The sequence below is a fragment of the Salvelinus namaycush genome, chromosome 5 (assembly GCF_016432855.1).
Source record: "Salvelinus namaycush isolate Seneca chromosome 5, SaNama_1.0, whole genome shotgun sequence".
Classification (NCBI taxonomy): domain Eukaryota; kingdom Metazoa; phylum Chordata; class Actinopteri; order Salmoniformes; family Salmonidae; genus Salvelinus; species Salvelinus namaycush.
The window spans coordinates 7,357,077-7,376,817 of NC_052311.1; the positions used below are offsets into that span (position 1 = coordinate 7,357,077).

General features: G+C 46.6%; 2 protein-coding genes across 7 annotated transcripts in view; one reads left to right on the forward strand and one right to left on the reverse strand.

The window, feature by feature from the left end:
• The window catches only part of LOC120047900 (BTB/POZ domain-containing protein KCTD16-like), a 908,275-nt gene that overhangs the window by 755,620 nt on the left and 132,914 nt on the right, over positions 1-19,741 (forward strand). The gene's annotated exons all lie outside the window — the stretch shown is intronic.
• Positions 127-18,536, reverse strand: LOC120047897 (SLAIN motif-containing protein-like). 6 transcript variants are annotated; one of them, XM_038993489.1, is made up of 10 exons: positions 18,332-18,536; positions 17,616-17,756; positions 17,074-17,357; positions 9,477-9,631; positions 6,371-6,502; positions 3,421-3,561; positions 2,661-2,990; positions 2,317-2,460; positions 1,282-1,549; positions 127-1,076 (listed from the first exon to the last, which is right to left on the reverse strand). In XM_038993489.1, exons 2-10 carry the CDS (start codon positions 17,739-17,741, stop codon positions 1,010-1,012), a joined length of 1,647 nt encoding a protein of 548 aa, XP_038849417.1. In that variant the 5' UTR covers positions 17,742-17,756; positions 18,332-18,536; the 3' UTR covers positions 127-1,009. The 6 variants fall into 6 exon arrangements, with proteins under 6 accessions (XP_038849417.1, XP_038849411.1, XP_038849415.1 ...); XM_038993483.1 differs by having other exon boundaries at positions 17,074-17,753; XM_038993487.1 differs by having other exon boundaries at positions 9,492-9,631; positions 17,074-17,756.

Below are 19,741 nucleotides of genomic sequence, written 5' to 3' on the forward strand. Positions count from 1 at the left end.
ATAATGCCTTTGCTTCGTGCATAAAACAGTTCCATTTTATTAGTACAGTGGTATTCAAAAACCAGAACAGATTAACCTACCGATATGCAGTAAAAACAACTGTGGTAAATCAACGCATACAGTATCTCAACTACAAGTCGTACTTTATTGGATTTTAGAAACAGTGCTGCAGCATCAGAAATGCACCTTGGCACAAAGAATTGAACCCAACAATAACATGTTTTATTTTTCTTAAGGGAAGGGCAGTGTGGTCCAGAGATGTTGCGTCAGACTCGGCAAAACACAAATAGACAACACATCATTATAGGAGAAATCACAATCAATCACTCACAAACATTCAAAAAACCTTCCCACACGCATCAACATGGGGTTTGTTCCTTGGAAGAACAGACTTACTATTGATAAGGCTATTATGTAACAAACTAACTTCTTTGTCCTCAGAGGAAACTAAACAGAAACATCATGCAACACCCAAGATGAGATCACCTTCATATCAGTTAGGAGTTCAACTTCACACAATAGAACAGTCCACCCACGGTCTTCAATCATTTGTACAGAACGTAAACAAATCAAAAACAACCCGTAGTCTTCTCTCAACAACTATCATAAAATATAGACTGGAATTGACTTGTTAAAAACAACATTTTGTGGAAGCTTGGTCTAGGTCCCTAGAGCGATAGAGCGGTGTGTGTGTTTGTGCGCTAAGTCACTCTCTATCCGGTCTCTCTCCAGTATAACCATGGTGTGAGAGGGTTCTTCATGCCAAGGAAGGTCTGTTCATCTACAGTGGTCCAGCCTACAGAGGTATGTTCAGAGGCAAGTAAGTTGGTGTTGCCCACAGGGGTATGTTCAGAGGCAAGTAAGTTGGTGTTGCCCACAGGGGTATGTTCAGAGGCAAGTAAGTTGGTGTTGCCCACAGGGGTATGTTCAGAGTCAGTACACAATGTTGGTGTTGTTTATACTAAAATGTGAGGTAAAGGAGAGCGGTGGAGGAAGTTTCCTTGTTGCCTCAGTAGCAGCCGTCTCTCCACGACTCATTTGAGATTGGGCCATTCATTCTAGTCATCCCCATAGACCTACCAAACAAAGACAACAATGACATGAGTCTTGATAGCTGTAAGAGTGCCATACAAACGGTTTGTGGCCGTCACTGATAAGGAGTAATCAGGTTTAACCAACGGAGTGACTGTACTGAAAAATCACACTCCTATCAACTCACTTTATGAGAAGTAATCATCCCAAGTCATAATGCTGAATGTGTATGTCTAAATAATCAATCACCTTCTAGGTGTCTGGGCCAGTCTTCCCCTGGAGGATGGGGCTGCTGCTTGCCTCCCACCCCCAGTAGAGGCTCTCCCAGCTGGGTAGGCTCCCCCATTGGCAGGCCCTGGGGACTGGACCCTTCGTACCCCTCCATTGGGTCCACTCTGGACTACAGGCAGGCCCCTGGAGGGCTGGCGGGCCCCTGGCATGGAGCCCATGGCTTTGACAGGGACCCGCATGGACAGAGGGGACTGGCCACTGCCTCGCATCCGACTAGATGACATACCTGGGGAGGGGGTGATGGGCATGATGAGATGGGTTTAGGAGAGTGCTATCCACACTGCAAAGTAGTACACATGTGGTCTTCTCACTTATTTCATGTTCATATGCCAATGATCTGATGACAGTACAATTCAGGTAATGAGAGAGAAGAGCACATATTCTCTGTATACTTGACATCAGGAATTGTGGCAGAAAAGAGTTGTAGACTAGATGCCTGTACCCAGAGGACTATTAGTGGAACTGAGGTGTATAACCAGGGAGGGAGGGACAGTAATGAGGGAGAGGGAGGAGTTGTAGACTAGATGCCTGTACCCAGAGGAATATTAGTGATTTGGGGGGGGGGGGGGGGGGGTAGTTGTGAGACAGGCGAGGTACCGGTAAGGGTTACCTGAGGGGAGTAGGGTACATGTGAGAGGCTCCCTCTGAGCCTCAGGATAGGGTACACAGTATCAAGTTCTATTTGAGAGAGTGGGGCAGGTGCACAGGCCAGGTGAGGGTTACCCGAGGAGGGGGCAGGTGCACAGGCCAGGTGAGGGTTACCCGAGGAGGGGGCAGGTGGACAGGCCAGGTGAGGGTTACCCTAGGAGGGGGCAGGTGGACAGACCAGGTGAGGGTTACCTGAGGGGGCAGGTGTACAGGCCAGGTGAGGGTTACCCGAGGAGGGGGCAGGTGGACAGGCCAGGTGAGGGTTACCTGAGGAGGGGGCAGGTGGACAGGCCAGGTGAGGGTTACCCTAGGAGGGGGCAGGTGTACAGACCAGGTGAGGGTTACCTGAGGAGGGGGAGTGGGGCAGGTGAGATATGCGGTTGCCAGAGCTCTGGAGGTTAGCCTCCATGCTGCGGCTGTTCCTGACCGCCTCCAGGGAACGCAGGCTGGTGCGGGGGGCCAGGTTAGGCATGCTGTGCCTCACCTCTTCTGGAACCACACACACAGTTTGAGTTGGAGAAAGACTGAACTGAAACTGCGTTCTATAGAACTAATCGATTTAGAAGTCATGTCATCAAACGATAGAGTACATCTGACTGACAATTCCATGTAGTTCTGACTGTACAGGTACTGCTATGTTTTCGGGTTAGTGTGTGATGCATGGACACTCCTCTCCAGTCTCCACCTACCCTCGGTCTTGGCGAACTTTAGCAGCTCGGGCCCGGGCCCCTGTAGCGATCGACGTGGAGCACGTTGCCGGGGGGCCCCCAGCCTGCTGTACTCTGCCTGGCCCTGGGAGCCTGGGGAGGGGGAGAGGCAGCGGGGCGAGCCCAGGGGAGAGGGGGAGTAGCGGAGGCGTCGCTGGGGCAGAGAGCAACACTCATCCTCCTCATCCTCCAGGCTGTAGGTGTCAAACTCCTGGTCGCTGTAGGTCCCACCCCGACGTAGAGACTGGAGGGAGGCAGAGGAACTACGACGAGACACTGAGGCAGAGCTGGAGGCATAGTCCTGTCTCAGACCTGAGAGGGCAGAGAGTTACAGGGCCTGGACGCTGCCACAGACATACACATGGAAGAACAAGCGTCTACGGGCTTGTGTATTTAGTATCTACATGGACAATAACTTTGAAAGACATGCACACCCACACACTACAAACACAGTCCTGCCCTAAGCACACTACCACAGAGTGAGCATATTCACAGTCTTCTTCTTTATCAGTTATCTGTGGCATATTGACAAGCACAATGTAACCCTTTAGAGACTTAACAGTATTCTACACACCATTCACCCTCTTCCTGAAATACATTATCACCACAGTCATTATTCTAGACAACACCACTCACTCTCTTCCTGAAATACATCATCACCAGTCATTATTCTAGACAACACCACTCACTCTCTTCCTGAAATACATTATCACCAGTCATTATTCTAGACAACACCACTCACTCTCTTCCTGTAGGCGGGCCATGATCTGGACGTCAGTGAGGTCCTGTAGCTTGTAACCCATGGTGATGGAGTCGTCTGAGGTACTCAGCTCACTGTCTATAGACGACTGGGAACTCAGAGCAGAGTACATACTCATGTAGCCTGGAAAAACAATAACACACCATGATTTAGATATAATCCTCCACAGTAGTCGCACACAACAGCCCCTTGAGGGATAAAAATAAGGACTATAATACAACCTGAAAACCAAGGACATGCAACTATACATTATCCATACGGTAGTCAATTCTCTTTATTAGTCTAAATCAGAGACTGGTCCAGTAATAATCTGTGTATGGAGACCTAAGAACACTATAAAGCTAGGAAATTGTTTCTGGACCAGGCCTGCATTATGAGAAGAGATATTTAGAAGTCCTGACTTCCCTGTCTGTCCTACTGTACTAGTATAGACACAGTGCTGAGGACAGCTAGAAGCATGATGTTTCTACTAGGCATCAGCAAGGCCATCGTCTGACACACACACCCACCCACCCTTCATTCAAACTGAAACACACACACACACTTCATTCAAACTGAAAGAGAGGCAACATAATCCAGGGTGTTTGGTTATATAACAGATGGGATTAGGAGGGGTCACCAGCAAGCAAAGCATTTACATACTTCATGCAAAGAGTGTTATTTACAGTCTGTGTTCATCATAACAATAGCATTGTGTTGGTTTACATAGTGCCACCCACACCTTGAGAAGTTAAAACGTTTGTTTTCCCAGTATCGCTAAGGGCCAAAGTATTTGATATCCACACCACTCTGCAAAACATGCCTGTAAATGCCATTAGTTGTGAAATAATCATCAATGCATAACATAAGATACCATTCAGCATCGTTGCTGTAGAAGGCCAATATACACAATACATCCAACCTTTGACCCTTTACGTTGAGTTGAGGAGAACAACCCTTTGAAAACTTTCCAGAAAAAACAGCAAACATTGTAAACAAACACTTGTTACAAACCTGTTACTTTAAAGTCCTACTCCAGTCTCCCTTTCAGCTCATTCATCACCTGATTTACTTAACAAAAGGCACATCTCAAAAGGTGATCCAGGTGTCCAGATTACTCTGTTTATACATGGAATATTGTTTTTCAACATGAAGTTCCAAAATCACTTGGGTGTGTCTTAAACAAATCAAAATATATTATTTTAGATTCTTCAAAGTAACCCCCCTTTACCTTGAAGACAGCTTTGCACACTCTTGGCATTCTCTCAACCAGCTTCACCTGGAATGCTTCTCCAACAGTCTTGAAGGAGTTCCCACATATGCTGAGCACTTGTTGGATGCTTTTCCTTCACTCTGCAGTCCAACTCATCCCAAACCATCTCAATTGGGTTGAGGTTGGGTGATTGTGGAGGCCAGGTCATCTGATGCAGCACTCCATCACTCTCCTTCTTGGTCAAATAGCCCTTACACAGCCTGTAGGTGTGTTTTGAATCATTGTCCTGTGCAAAAACAAGTGATAGTCCTAAGCGCAAACCAGATGGGATGGCGTATCGCTGCAGAATGCTGTGGTAGCCATGCTGGTTAAGGGTACTAAATAAGTCAGACAGTGTTACCAGCAAAGCACCATCACACCTCTTCCTTGCTTCACAGTGGGAACCACACATGCGGAGATCATCCATTCACCTACTCTGTGTCTCACAAAGACTTGCTTGGGCCAAGAAACATACACAATCTGTCCTATGTTCTGATGAATCCAAATTTGAGATTTTTGGTTCCAACCGCCGTGTCTTTGAGACGCAGAGTAGGTGAACGGATGATCTCCGCATGTGTGGTTCCCACTGAAGCATGGAGGTGTGATGGTGCTTTGCTGGTGACACTGTCAGTGATATATTTAGAATTCAAGGCACACTTAACCAGCATGGCTACCACAGCGATACACCATCCCATCTGGTTTGAGCTTAGTGGGACTATCACTTGTTTTTCCACAGGACAATGATTCAAAACACACCTACAGGCTGTGTAAGGGCTATTTGACCAAGAAGGAGAGTGATGGAGTGCTGCATCAAATGACCTGGCCTCCACAATCACCCGAGCGCCTTCACACCGCAGAGTGAAGGAAAAGCAGCCGACAAGTGCTCAGCATGTGGGAACTCCTTCAAGACTGTTAGAAAAGCCTTCCGCATGAAGCTGGTTGAGAGAAAGCAAAGAGTGTGCAAAGCTGTCATCAAGGCAAAGGGTGGCTACTTTGAAGAATCTAAAATATATTTGAACTTGTTTAACACTTTTTTGGTTACTACATGACTCCTCCATGTGTTATTTCATAGTTTTGATGTCTTCACTATTATTCTACAATGTAGAAAATAGTCAAAAATAAAGAAAAACCCTTGAATGAGTAGGTGTCCAAACTTTTGACGGGTACTAATATTCCCCAATTTCGTGGTATCCAATTGGTAGTTACAGTCTTGTCCCGTCGCTGCAACTCCCGTACGGACTCGGGAGAGATGAAGGTCGAGAGTCGTGCATCCTCCACAACACGACCTCGCCAAGGCGCACTACTTCTTTACACACTGCTCGCTTAACTCGGAAGCCAGCCGCACCAATGTGTCGGAGGAAACACAGTACAACTGGCGACCGTGTCAGCGTTCATGCACCCGGCCCGCCACAGGAGTCCCTAGAGCGCAATGGGACAAGGACATCCCTCCCCGGACAACGCTGGGACAATGGGTCTCCCGGTTGAGGTCGGTTGCGATTGAACCCGGATCTGTAGTGACGCCTCAAGCGCTGCAGTGCCTTAGACTAGCCTCCCGAGTGGCACAGCGGTCTAAGAACTTAAGTTATTTTTAATCTGATACTACTTTAATGTTGAGTTCCACCAACACTGTTAAACACACTGGAGAGAGAGAGAGAGCAGCTGAAAGTAAAGCAGCACGTGGTGTATTAATATCATGCATACCTGAGCCACCACTGGTTAGTAGGATTTTGTTAGTGGATTTGTTGTGGTACCCAGGAGAGAGGAGACCAGAGCCAGAGGAGCCAGCCTCCCCCGTCTGACCAGCGCTGCTGTAGATGTTCCTCCAGCGAGATGCTAAAAGGCACACAGGAGAGGAGACAGGAGAGGAGACAGGAGAGGAGACAGGAGAGGAGACAGGAGAGGAGACAGGAGAGGACACACACAGTTACATAAACAGAGTCACGGCACCGTTTAAAAGGAAACCTGTATCGTGCAAAGAGAGTGTTTACTTCAATTTTTGGCCAAAATCTGTGACCTTGTAGACAAATAAAACCCTGTCGGGTGGAGGTGTGTGCTCAGGATTCCTTTACCAGTTCTTTAGGTACTGATTCTGAAGTGAACAAGAACTTTAAAAGTAATTCCTGATCAAAAGAGAAATGACAACTTTCACCATCGTTTCAAAATGGTCGGCCGTGGCTGGTTCATTTTAAAAAACTGTTGCAAAAGAGCGAGTCCAATCTAAAGGCATTGATTTTGTGTATTTAGTAGGACAGATGATGTTTCCAAGAGCTTAAGGTGGGACCATGTCTGTGCCTGCACAACAATAGTTTTACAACTTACTGTCCTATAGCAATACTTATGAAGAGCTAACAATATGGTGTCTATATTATTTACCGACTTCACACAGCGTCATTGTTGGCCACAACACAAGTTTGGGAGTGTGAAACTGTTCTCGTAGTGATCTAGAGGTAGCAATGAGGCTATGGTAGGTCGTTATTCCTAAGGCACCGGTTCCTATATTTTTTATTTTATTTACTTCCTCCAGGAAGCAGTATTGTTTGCCATTGGCCACATCAAGTGTGGGAGGGTGAATCTCCAATATCACACTTATATAACATAACTATGGGGTAGGTTATAGCCTAGTGAATGATTTCCTATTTCGCCGGCTGCCTGTGCCAGTGGGTAGCTGATGTAGTACATTGAGCGCAGGAGTTCTTTGATCTTTTCTACAATGAAGTTAACTCTGGGGCTGTAATCTCCTGTACCACACATGAGCAGCACGGTGGTGTGCATGTCAACGTTTCACTTCTAAAGTGGGTAGTATCTGACCCAGAGCAAGGTAATCCAACCCAACAGCCAGCCTCTACACCATGACATCAAGTGGTCATTGAGCCTGGTCGGGTGTGAATGGCTTGGTTGTTGAAGTTCAATAGCTGCAGGAAGTACCAGATGCACACCGGATAAATAAATAATGAATGGGGGTGTGCTGCTGGATCGAACACTGGTAAACTACTGGTGGTGGCGGAGTTGCCGGGAATCTCTACATTAGGAGCACCACATGAAATTTAGGAGCACCAGATTATTATTATTTTTGATTGGGAGCAGCATATATGGGGCCTATATAGAATCTAGCTACTTTTGAAGCACACGTGCCTTAGAAACTAACATGTAACACCGTTAAGATAGTTTATTATAAAAGCAAAAAATGTCAATACGAATACATGTCATTGAAATTACAAAAGTCATTTTGTAGATTATTAGGTTTCTACATTGTGTAAAATCACAATTTCTCTATGGAGATGCATTACATTGACAATTGTACACCGTCTCTAAAAACATCAGGTTTGTCATTCATCGCTATGATCATTGATCTCCTGAAGAAGATATAACCCTTCCTTTCTTTGCCCCCAGATGTTTGCGTATACTAGCAAAGTAACCAGGTTGTTAGCTAGCTAACGAGGTAACATGACTGAACGAAGTGTAAACAAATAGTTAACGGCGCAAGTAGTTTTAGAATGGCCCAGGACATGGTTTAGGAACGTTAAATGCGGTCCCGGCGATCCGCGATAGGAAGATTAAAATGTTGCGGTGGTAATATGTGTCCGATCTTTTGACCTGGTTGGGCTAGAAGCAAGCCATTTTCACTGTAGTAATGGCGCAACCATGACGCGAATAAATCTGCACTCACAAACATTAATTCCAGAGAAGACGCGTGAATAAAAACATTCCCTCGTTATGCCAAGATCATACATTTTCTCGTAATCACGACAAGTTGTTTTGTGGAGATTGAGAGAAACTCTATACATACAGTAGGTGTGGACATATTGATGATCGGTTGACAGTAGTGTCATAGTGCCTTAGAGGCAGTAAGAGACTCTACAATGACCTTTAATTAGAGCACATCTGCTGTAAGTAGCCGTGTGCTAGTGTATAGGCCTGGGCCCTATCAAACCCCCAGCAATTAAAGCTGATTTCAATCAATCAATACGTCCACTCCTATTTATAGAACTTCTCATGGTTGACAAAACTTTTGTTACATCATTATGAACAGAAAATTGTCTTGTGATCTCGCCATAACGTTGAGGTGTGATTATATTTCCCCATAGTACCGAAGTTGACTGACAAAGGGAACGTAACGTTATGACTAGAACTACTGTTCCCGGAAGGATGGGAAACGAGGTACAACACCTGTTTGGCCCCACACCCCTGTTCCTCGGCGAACAGCGGTATTAAAATCAAGTACTGAATCCAAGCCTCATACTTATAACCTGTGGAACAGGGGGCTTCCAGAGAGGCGCAGATTTCATTGGCCATGTCAGGCGTGTTTGTAGATCCTTCAACTGAAGTCGCTGGAGTGAGACTCCCTATAGTATGTTGTACCTCGTTTCCCTCCTTCAGGGAACAATAGTTATAGTCATAACGTTATGTTATTGGATAGGAGACTGTACTGGTTATTGCCTCAGGTAATGTGTTATAACTGCATTCACTGTTGGTCAGTGGCAAGCTCATCTTATTTGTATATTGCTTGTTATGAGGTTATTGGGTGTTGGACAGGAGCGTTACTTTGCACTGGTACTGTTGGTATAGGGTTACTGGGCACTGGCAGGAAGCAAGGTTATTGTAGAAGTGTTCCTACAGGGTTGTTATAATGTTAATGTAAGGTTATGTTTTTTTATGGTTATCAAAAGGTTGTATATGGTTATTATAGGATTACTATAAGGTTATTGTACATGGTTAATACATGGTTAGTATAAGGTGACTGTGGTTACTATAGTATAGTTACTTTAGAGTTGGTATATGATCATTATAAGGTTATTATCAAGGTTACTAGGTAGGTGTGTACTCTGGTCGAGACGGTTGAGCAGGGTGCGACAGGCCACCTCCGTCTCTGGGCTGGGGTGGTCCAGAACCTTCCGACACCACTTCAGAGGAGACTCAGGCCTGGGCTCAGCAACTACCTGCTTCTTAGGGGAGACATACAACCTGCAGAGAGACGAGGGAGAGAAGAAAAAAATATATATATGAAAGCGATAGAGAGGGTAGGGAGGAGAAAGATGAGGCCGGGAGAGAGGAGAGATGTGGTGGATAATGGGGCAGGCAGCAATGAAAGGAGGTGGTGGATGGAGAGCACGAGACAGCAAGAGGAAGGGAGAAAAAGAGGCGATTTACATTTTGCAAAGCCCCAAAGCCTGTTCATCCAGCCTGCCTGCAGCCAAGCAAACAGCAGAACAGTGGGATAAGAACACAGCATTAATGGTTCTCTGGCTTGCGAGTTACGCATTTAATAACTTGTACTATGTGGGAATGTTTGCAGGAGGCCTGTCTTCTAGTCTTACGCATATTGGTGGAACAACCACACACACAAACTCGTTATCCTTCATACCACTAATCACCTACTACTAGAAATAGACTCCACGTGTTTCAACACACAGCATGTCTTTGTTACATACATAAGGCATTGCCATAGACTAAACCATCCTTTTATCCAATCCTAGACAGTCACCACTCCATCTCAACCAATTTAGTTCGGCCCATTCTAGCCTATCCCAGATTCCCGGGCAATAACCACAGTCCACAGCTGTGCTGTTTGTGCTCAGCCCATACCTGGCAGTGTTACCTCTTCCTTCCACAGTAGCAATATCAGCAGCACTGTGGCCTGTGCATGACCCCATCTCCCAATGAGGGCTCTACTGTACTGTCCTCTCCCAGCAATCACTATGCATTACCTTCTACTGCATGAGTGGTCTGAAATAGGCACATCTACAGCAAGTCTAGCCTACTGTAGACAATGTGCCTAGTCTCCTACACAGCAAGGTGATGATCTCAACTGACATCAGCGCTGGGCCTGATCGTCTTGCACATCAGCGCTGGGCCTGATCGTCTTGCACATCAGCGCTGGGCCTGATCGTCTTGCACATCAGCGCTGGGCCTGATCGTCTTGCATTGCTTTAACAGTTTGAGTACATGTGAAGTAAAGCCAGGTAGCAGTGAGTCTTTAAGTCTCCTTGAAAAGTGCAGCGCAAACTGCCAAGTTCGTTAGGACGTTTGATCCGGGTCACATGGGGGAATGCTTCGAGCCACAAAACACACACAAGAGGCCTGGCTGTGCTAACTGGTTTTTGAGTAATCAACTTGGGCTCATCTTCCCATTGGACAAACACAAAAGACAAGCCCTCTATCCCACTGGGACCAGCAACAATGAAGACAGTAGACAGCCAGGCCTCTCACTACAGATGTTTCAGTAGTCAGCCGGGTCTCTCACTACAGATGTTTCAGTAGTCAGCCGGGTCTCTCACTACAGATGTTTCAGTAGTCAGCCGGGCCTCTCACTACAGATGTTTCAGTAGTCAGCCGGGCCTCTCACTACAGATGTTTCAGTAGTCAGCCGGGCCTCTCACTACAGATGTTTCAGTAGTCAGCCGGGCCTCTCACTACAGATGTTTCAGTAGTCAGCCGGGCCTCTCACTACAGATGTTTCAGTAGTCAGCCGGGCCTCTCACTACAGATGTTTCAGTAGTAAGCCGGGCCTCTCACTACAGATGTTTCAGTAGTCAGCCGGGTCTCTCACTACAAATGTTTCAGTAGTCAGCCGTGCCTCTCACTACAGATGTTTCAGTAGTCAGCCAGGTCTCTCACTACAGATGTTTCAGTAGTCAGCCGGGTCTCTCACTACAGATGTTTCAGTAGTCAGCCGGGTCACTCACTACAGATGTTTCAGTAGTCAGCCGGGTCTCTCACTACAAATGTTTCAGTAGTCAGCCGGGTCTCTCACTACAGATGTTTCAGTAGTCAGCCGGGTCTCTCACTACAAATGTTTCAGTAGTCAGCCGGGTCTCTCACTACAAATGTTTCAGTAGTCAGCCGGGTCTCTCACTACAGATGTTTCAGTAGTCAGCCAGGTCTCTCACTACAGATGTTTCAGTAGTCAGCCAGGTCTCTAAAATCAGAGAACTTGATCCTGGAACAGTTTTGTTCTAGTAATTGGAGAGCTGCCCAGCGGTGACTGATGTTAAGTAGTAGGCCTAGTTACCGAGGCCAGTTGTTTAACAGGCAGATCATTTGATACACAGAGCTACAGTTGAAGTGTAGAGGCACTAAGGGCAGCTCATTTGGTAAATGGACCATTTGTTGTTATTATTTATACATAGAGCTAAATATAAATACTGGTAGGCACGCCATCATCTGCACACAAAACAAAGTGCTCATGCATGGACATTGGACACTTTTGTTCACCTTAGCTTGTGTGCCATTTCTTGGCTTGTTCCTTGCACAGCCGGGTTACTTCTAGACTCAACCCCCACAGATTACCAGAATTCTCCATACCTGTCAGTAAATGTTTTTAGAAGCAGAAGGTCCATGATGGATCACATGCAGCCTAAGCCACCCCCCCCCAAAAAATAAGTTTAGGCCCCAGCAGCAGCCATCCAGCCTCTAGCCCAAATGGCACCCTATTCACTATGTAGTCCACTACAACCATAGGGTTCTGGTCAAAAGTAGTGCATCATAAAGGGAACAGGGTGCCACTTGCGACTCAGTCCTGAGCCCTAGCCACCAGCCCAAAGCAGCTTAGGGGTCCATGCCTGGGCAGATTATTTATTTAATGTTGTAGTAGTGATAACCACCTGGGGCTCATACAGACTGGTTCATAATGTGGTAGAAAGAACAAGGCTTTGCTGCTTTGGGTTGTTAATCCACAGATCAGCTGCTAAAGTAGCTACCAGGAATACAATATGGTACCCGTTTGTATCGGACAATACTGTACAAAATGGAACAGCTAAAACAAACGCATACGTTTTTTAGTTTTAAACACCCTGAACTTGGCAAACACACACAAGCCTCATGCCCAGATGAACATTGTGGCGTACAGAGGGGAAATTAAATGAAGATGGACTCACTTGGAATTAGCAGTCTGCCATTACAAAAATGTAGGTAATCCAATCCTGTTAATTAAATTCTGGTAAACAAGCCAAGCTCCTCCTACACCCCAGAAGAACCCAGACTAGACAGCAACAGCAGTACAGGGTTGACATTCATTTGAAGAGAGTGAGATGATCATTTGAATGATGCAAATCCTGACTGAGCCAGCAGTAGTAGAAGCCCTGAGCAGCGACTGAGCCAGCAGTAGTAGAAGCCCTGAGCAGCGACTGAGCCAGCAGTAGTAGAAGCCCTGAGCAGCGACTTAGCCAGCAGTAGTAGAAGCCCTGAGCAGCGACTGAGCCAGCAGTAGTAGAAGCCCTGAGCAGCGACTGAGCCAGCAGTAGTAGAAGCCCTGAGCAGCGACTGAGCCAGCAGTAGTAGAAGCCTTGAGCAGCGACTGAGCCAGCAGTAGTAGAAGCCTTGAGCAGCGACTGAGCCAGCAGTAGTAGAAGCCTTGAGCAGCGACTGAGCCAGCAGTAGTAGAAGCCCTGAGCCAGCAGTAGTAGAAGCCCTGAGTAGCGACTGAGCCAGCAGTAGTAGAAGCCCTGAGCAGCGACTGAGCCAGCAGTAGTAGAAGCCCTGAGCAGCGACTGAGCCAGCAGTAGTAAAAGCCCTGAGTAGCGACTGAGCCAGCAGTAGTAGAAGCCCTGAGTAGCGACTGAGCCAGCAGTAGTAGAAGCCCTGAGTAGCGACTGAGCCAGCAGTAGTAGAAGCCCTGAGTAGCGACTGAGCCAGCAGTAGTAGAAGCCCTGAGTAGCGACTGAGCCAGCAGTAGTAGAAGCCCTGAGTAGCGACTGAGCCAGCAGTAGTAGAAGCCCTGAGTAGCGACTGAGCCAGCAGTAGTAGAAGCCCCGAGCAGCGACTGAGCCAGCAGTAGTAGAAGCCCCGAGCAGCGACTGAACCAGCAGTAGTAGAAGCCCTGAGCCAGCAGTAGTAGAAGCCCTGAGTAGCGACTGAGCCAGCAGTAGTAGAAGCCCTGAGCCAGCAGTAGTAGAAGCCCTGAGTAGCGACTGAGCCAGCAGTAGTAGAAGCCCCGAGTAGCGACTGAGCCAGCAGTAGTAGAAGCCCCGAGCAGCGACTGAACCAGCAGTAGTAGAAGCCCTGAGCCAGCAGTAGTAGAAGCCCTGAGTAGCGACTGAGCCAGCAGTAGTAGAAGCCCTGAGCCAGCAGTAGTAGAAGCCCTGAGTAGCGACTGAGCCAGCAGTAGTAGAAGCCCTGAGCAGCGACTGAGCCAGCAGTAGTAGAAGCCCCGAGCAGCGACTGAGCCAGCAGTAGTAGAAGCCCCGAGCAGCGACTGAGCCAGCAGTAGTAGAAGCCCCGAGCAGCGACTGAGCCAGCAGTAGTAGAAGCCCCGAGCAGCGACTGAGCCAGCAGTAGTAGAAGCCCCGAGCAGCGACTGAGCCAGCAGTAGTAGAAGCCCCGAGCAGCAACTGAGCCAGCGGTAGTAGAAGCCCGAGTAGCGACTGAGCCAGCAGTAGTAGAAGCCCCGAGTAGCGACTGAGCCAGCAGTAGTAGAAGCCCCGAGTAGCGACTGAGCCAGCAGTAGTAAAAGCCCCGAGTAGCGCACTAGACAGGCTGACCACCTGTTACGCGAGTGTAGGCAGCAAGGAGCCATGGTAAGTTGTTAGTTAGCATTAAACTTATCTTGTAAAAAACAATCAATCTTAACCTAATCACTAGTTAACTACACATGGTTGATGATATTACTAGTTTAACTAGTTTGTCCTGCGTTGCATATAATCAATGCGGTGCCTGAAATTGTGTCACTTCTCTTGTGTTCAGTGCAAGCAGAGTCAGGGTATATGCAGCAGTTTGGGTCGCCTGGCTCGTTGCGTTCAGTGTAAGCAGAGTCAGGGTATATGCAGCAGTTTGGGTCGCCTGGCTCGTTGTGTTCAGTGCACGCAGAGTCAGGGTATATGCAGCAGTTTGGGCCGCCTGGCTCGTTGTGTTCAGTGTAAGCAGAGTCAGGGTATATGCAGCAGTTTGGGCCGCCTGGCTCGTTGTGTTCAGTGTAAGCAGAGTCAGGGTATGTGCAGCAGTTTGGGTCGCCTGGCTCGTTGTGTTCAGTGTAAGCAGAGTCAGGGTATATGCAGCAGTTTGGGCCGCCTGGCTCGTTGTGTTCAGTGTAAGCAGAGTCAGGGTATATGCAGCAGTTTGGGTCGCCTGGCTCGTTGTGTTCAGTGCAAGCAGAGTCAGGGTATATGCAGCAGTTTGGGTCGCCTGGCTCGTTGTGTTCAGTGCAAGCAGAGTCAGGGTATATGCAGCAGTTTGGGTCGCCTGGCTCGTTGTGTTCAGTGCAAGCAGAGTCAGGGTATATGCAGCAGTTTGGGTCGCCTGGCTCGTTGTGTTCAGTGCAAGCAGAGTCAGGGTATATGCAGCAGTTTGGGCCGCCTGGCTCGTTGCGAACTGTGTGAAGACCATTTCTTCCTAACAAAGACCATAATTAATTAGCCAGAATTTTACTTAATTATGACATAACATTGAAGGTTGTGCAATGTAACAGCAATATTTAGATTTAGGGTTGCCACCCGTTCGATAAAATACGGAACGGTTCCGTATTTCACTGAAAGAATAAACATTTTGTTTTCGAAATGATAGCTTCCGGATTTGACCATATTAATGACCTAAGGCTCGTATTTCTGTGTGTTTATTATATTATAATTAAGTCTATGATTTGATATTAGATAGAGCAGTCTGACTGAGCGTCCGTGGTAGGCAGCAGCAGACTCGTAAGCATTCATTCAAACCGCACTTTCCTGCGTTTGCCAGCAGCTTTTCGCAATGCTTGAAGCACAGCGCTGTTTATGACTTTAAGCCTATCAACTTCCGAGATTAGGCTGGCAATATAGTGCCTATAAGAACACCCAATAGTTAAAGTTATATGAAATACAAATCGTATAGAGAGAAATAGTCAGATAATTCCTATAATAACTACAACCTAAAACTTCTTAACTGGGAATATTGAAGACTCATGTTAAAAGGAACCACCAGCTTTCATATGTTCTCATGTTCAGAGCAAGGAACATAACCGTTAGCTTTTGTACATGGCACATACATGGCACATTTTGTATATTGCACTTTTACTTTCTTCTCCAACACTGTTTTTGCATTATTTAAACATGTTTCATTATTTATTTGAGACTAAATGTATGCATTATATTAAGGCTGTATATATATTAGGGCCCAATGGCTGTATGCATTAGGGCCCACCATAGCAAAATGCTTTAAAAATGGAAAACAAGTGCCTTTCTTATTGGACACGTTTCAGTCCATTTGATTCAGTCGGGTGCCTAGTGAATAGAACTCATGTCTCCTCAGCCGTTGAGAGGCCCAGCTGTGCTGCACTAGTTCTGGCTCTGCGCTCAAGCCTCCCTCTCTGGGTATTCATGTCAGAGGAGAAAAATCACTATTGCTGCTGAGCGCACACACACAGTGCCCAGAGTAAATCACGTTGGCTGGCTGCCCCTCGCCCAGCGACAACAGTGGCCCCTCTCCCTCTAGAGCAAGGCACTCCCCCTCTCTGTCCATTTCAGTCTCCCTCTCAGTCACTACCCATCCTCTCTCTCCACACTAACCCCTCTTTTCTCTCTCCCAGTCACATAGATCCAGTGATCAGAGGCACTGCCTGTCAGTGCCCATTTTATACAGCCCACAAAGCCGAGCATTTCCAAGGCAGAAGCAGCGCACAGATATTTCCATATAAAGACCTACTAGCCCAGCTGCATCAAATCTGCATGTATTTTCTGCATGTTTTCCTCTGGTTGCTGCGTATTACGGAAACCAGGCCAACTGCCACAGCAGAGACCCACCTTCAACCTAGGGCCACGTCCCAAACAGTACCTTATTCCCTACATAGTGCACTAGGGCCCTGGTCAAAAGTAGTGCACTATAACGGGAATAGGGTGCCATTTGGGACATTGGTATGACTAAAGGTCACAGTCATAGTCCCTATACTTATGAGATTGAAAGGTTCAACAGAACAGTAACATAATAACTCATCTGGCTATAGGGCCTTCCATCATCCTGAGTGTGATCACAAACTCATCCCACACACACAGTATGACATCACGCTGACCCCTGGAGACAGTGGTAAACAGATGTCTCCACTCCAACATGTGGGGGTGCAGACTAGTGAAGATACGTCTACATGTGTTCCTCTCCTTCATCTGCAGTGATCAGAATGCATGTCTAGTGTCTACTGGGAATACGTTTCATCTGAACAGAGCAGAATCTGCAGATACACAGCAGATGAGGAAGGGACCGTAGACTAAAAAACTGAACAAGACCCTTTATGATCGGAGCATAGAAAATAAAAGGTAGGAGACCTTCCAAACAGTGTGCAGAGGATATTTGACTGAATCTGAAATGACACTATTCCCTATATAGTGCACTCCTTTTGAGCAGAGCCTTATGCAGGCCCCAGTTTAAAGTACTGCATTAGCTATATAGGAAATAGGTTGGAATTTCAGATGCTTTCTTTGTCTCGCTCCTATCCCCATGGTACCTACCAGCTGTCCTCGTCATCCACCTCTGCAAGGTCCTCCCATAGGTCCAGAACATCAACCTCATCCAGGGCCAACTGGTCCACCCCAGAGTCGCTCTCCGCCAGAGTCTCAGACTCATAGCTGTCCAGAGAGGGACTCTCTGGGGTTGGGCTTAGCCCCTGGGTCTGCGCCGGTCCTGGTCCGTTCCCGCAGGGCAGGGTCAGAAAGCCTGCGCACAGTCCACCATCCGCATCCTCTATCTGGTTAGCTGCAGGGAGCGGGGACATATCCTCACTGCTACTACTGTCCTGAGGAGGGGACAGCTCCACGTCACTGCTGCTGCCTAGTTCAGTTCCACAACTTCCACTGCTCCCCAACCTGAGAGGGGAGTTGGTGTTGGTCACCTCTTCGCTGGAAGAGATTCTCTCATTGATGTTGGTACTGGTTGTGAGGTTACTGTTTGTGGTGGTCGCTCCCCTAAGATGTAGATTTTTACTGCCTCCCCTGTTGCGGAGTGTTTGATTCTGGACCTCGAGTCTTCGAATGAGCTCCTGGAGCTTACGTACCTCTTCCAACTCCACCCCTGCTAGCTCCTGCTCCTCCTCGTAGCTCGGCTGGGACGTCTTCATGAGACCCCCGGTACAGTCATTGCCTGCCGGTTGGACCTCACCGGCGCTGTCCGGAACTACCATGTTGCTCCTGTTCTGCTAGGGGAAGATAATCGAATGTTTCGATCAGCAGCTCGCGTAAGGAACAAACCATTCAAACCACTGTTTTGAAATAAGCAATCATCCGAACAAACACCCAAACTGCAAGCTCATCGTGGTGGGATAACTAATCAATTTGATCATAGCTAGTTACTTCGTTACGTTTACATGCCAATAAAAGCCATAGACGGCAGTTGAATATATTTTCTGGCTACATCAACTAACAAACTCCCATGTTTATAATTAATAACGCTGCCATGATGAATAAAGAAATAACGGCCGAAGCTTCGAAGGCTGACATTGTAGGTTAACAGCGGGCGCAAACCGCATCTTCCCCCCCCCCACTCACATTCAGTTTCATTGAATGCCGCCAACATTTACAACTAAAGATAAGTGCAGCGTCTAGTTGCCATTTGTTGCTAGCTAATTAGATCAAATTAACGTTAAAACACATGCATTTATATAATTTATCATGCAAGCCAGTAGATCATTGTCCTTACATCGATGCATTTCCAAGAGAACTGTTGATTAGCCAGCCACCAAGCTAGAGCGCTAGCTAAACATAACAAACCTACCTTGGCTTCACCGGTTGAGATGAGCCGTGTTGTCAAGAAATGCTCGAATTAGCCTGATAAATCCAACGCACAAGTTTGCGTTAATCAAGTACGTTTACAAAGATTTTTTTTTTTAAAGTAAATGAGATGTATGTAATAAAAATATAGCTATATGATTATCGATGTAATTGCTCGAACCACGCTAAGCCATGTCCCTGTTAGCCTGTAACTGGCTAGTTAGTAAAGATAGCTAACTAAGCAGCTATGTTTTGCCAGCTTTGAGGGACTCGAGTTGACCCAATCAGCGCATTGGTCCCGCCCCCTACCTGACATTAACACGATATTTGGTGCCACCTACAGGATACTTCAGGTATTACCTGTTGTTCTCTTCTCATGCGCTAGAGGTCACCAAATAAAAGGGGAAAGAAAAACTAACCCAATGTCACAGGTGAGGTGCGTCGAGTTCGCGTCAACGTTTTCTACGTTGCGTGACGATTTGAAATGAAACCACACGTTTCCCCAAAACGATGAGAACCGTTCTTCAACAGCATTTGAGGTACGTTTGCTCCCGTTTGGTGGGTGTGGCGAGGTGTGTACTGATCAATATGGGCATGACCAGAGCCATGTATTTAGAATAAATAAATAAAAACATTGCTCTGGGTGTGACTATTTCAAATTGCAAAACACTTGCAGCACACTATAGAGTAATCAATCGCCTTCTGAGCCACCATAATTACAGCGTTTTTCAACTGGATTCAGTACAGTACAGTTTCCTTTCTGGTGTACTTAACGCAGCCCTGTCATCAGTACTATACACTTTTTGGCCACAAAAGTTTTCAGTCAACATGAGAGTAAATTACATACCTAGTACAACACCAAACATTCCAAGACATCTAATTTACTCTCATGGTAGATTACATACCTAGTACAACACCAAACATTCCAAGACATCAAATCTACCACAATACTTGTAATTATCCAAATAACCTGTCTTCAACATAACAAACTACATGAGCTGTGGAAGATAAACTAACTGAAGAAAATAACTCCTCTGTAGTATTGTGATGCAACACCTCTCTTTATCTTTGCCAAGACCCACACATACCATCATTGCTCAAATTCTTCAGAACCCTTACTTCTGTTGCAACGGTGATTCTCATGGTAATAAACATGCTTCACTTATTGAATTGTACCCGTAGATAATAGAGCTATATGAGTTAGTAGCCTACGACCAGAAACAAGCCCTGGGCAGAGACCTGATGTTGATCTAGTGGAAGAATACTGGGTTGGGTGAAACCTGTGAGAGTGTTAGTTTGATAATAACTCTGCTGGTTCGGGAACATGTACTAACAAGTAGGCTTCAGCACATGTTACTGTGTGTGTACACCACCCTATTCTTCACTATATGAGCTGTTATGGTCTGGATTCAAA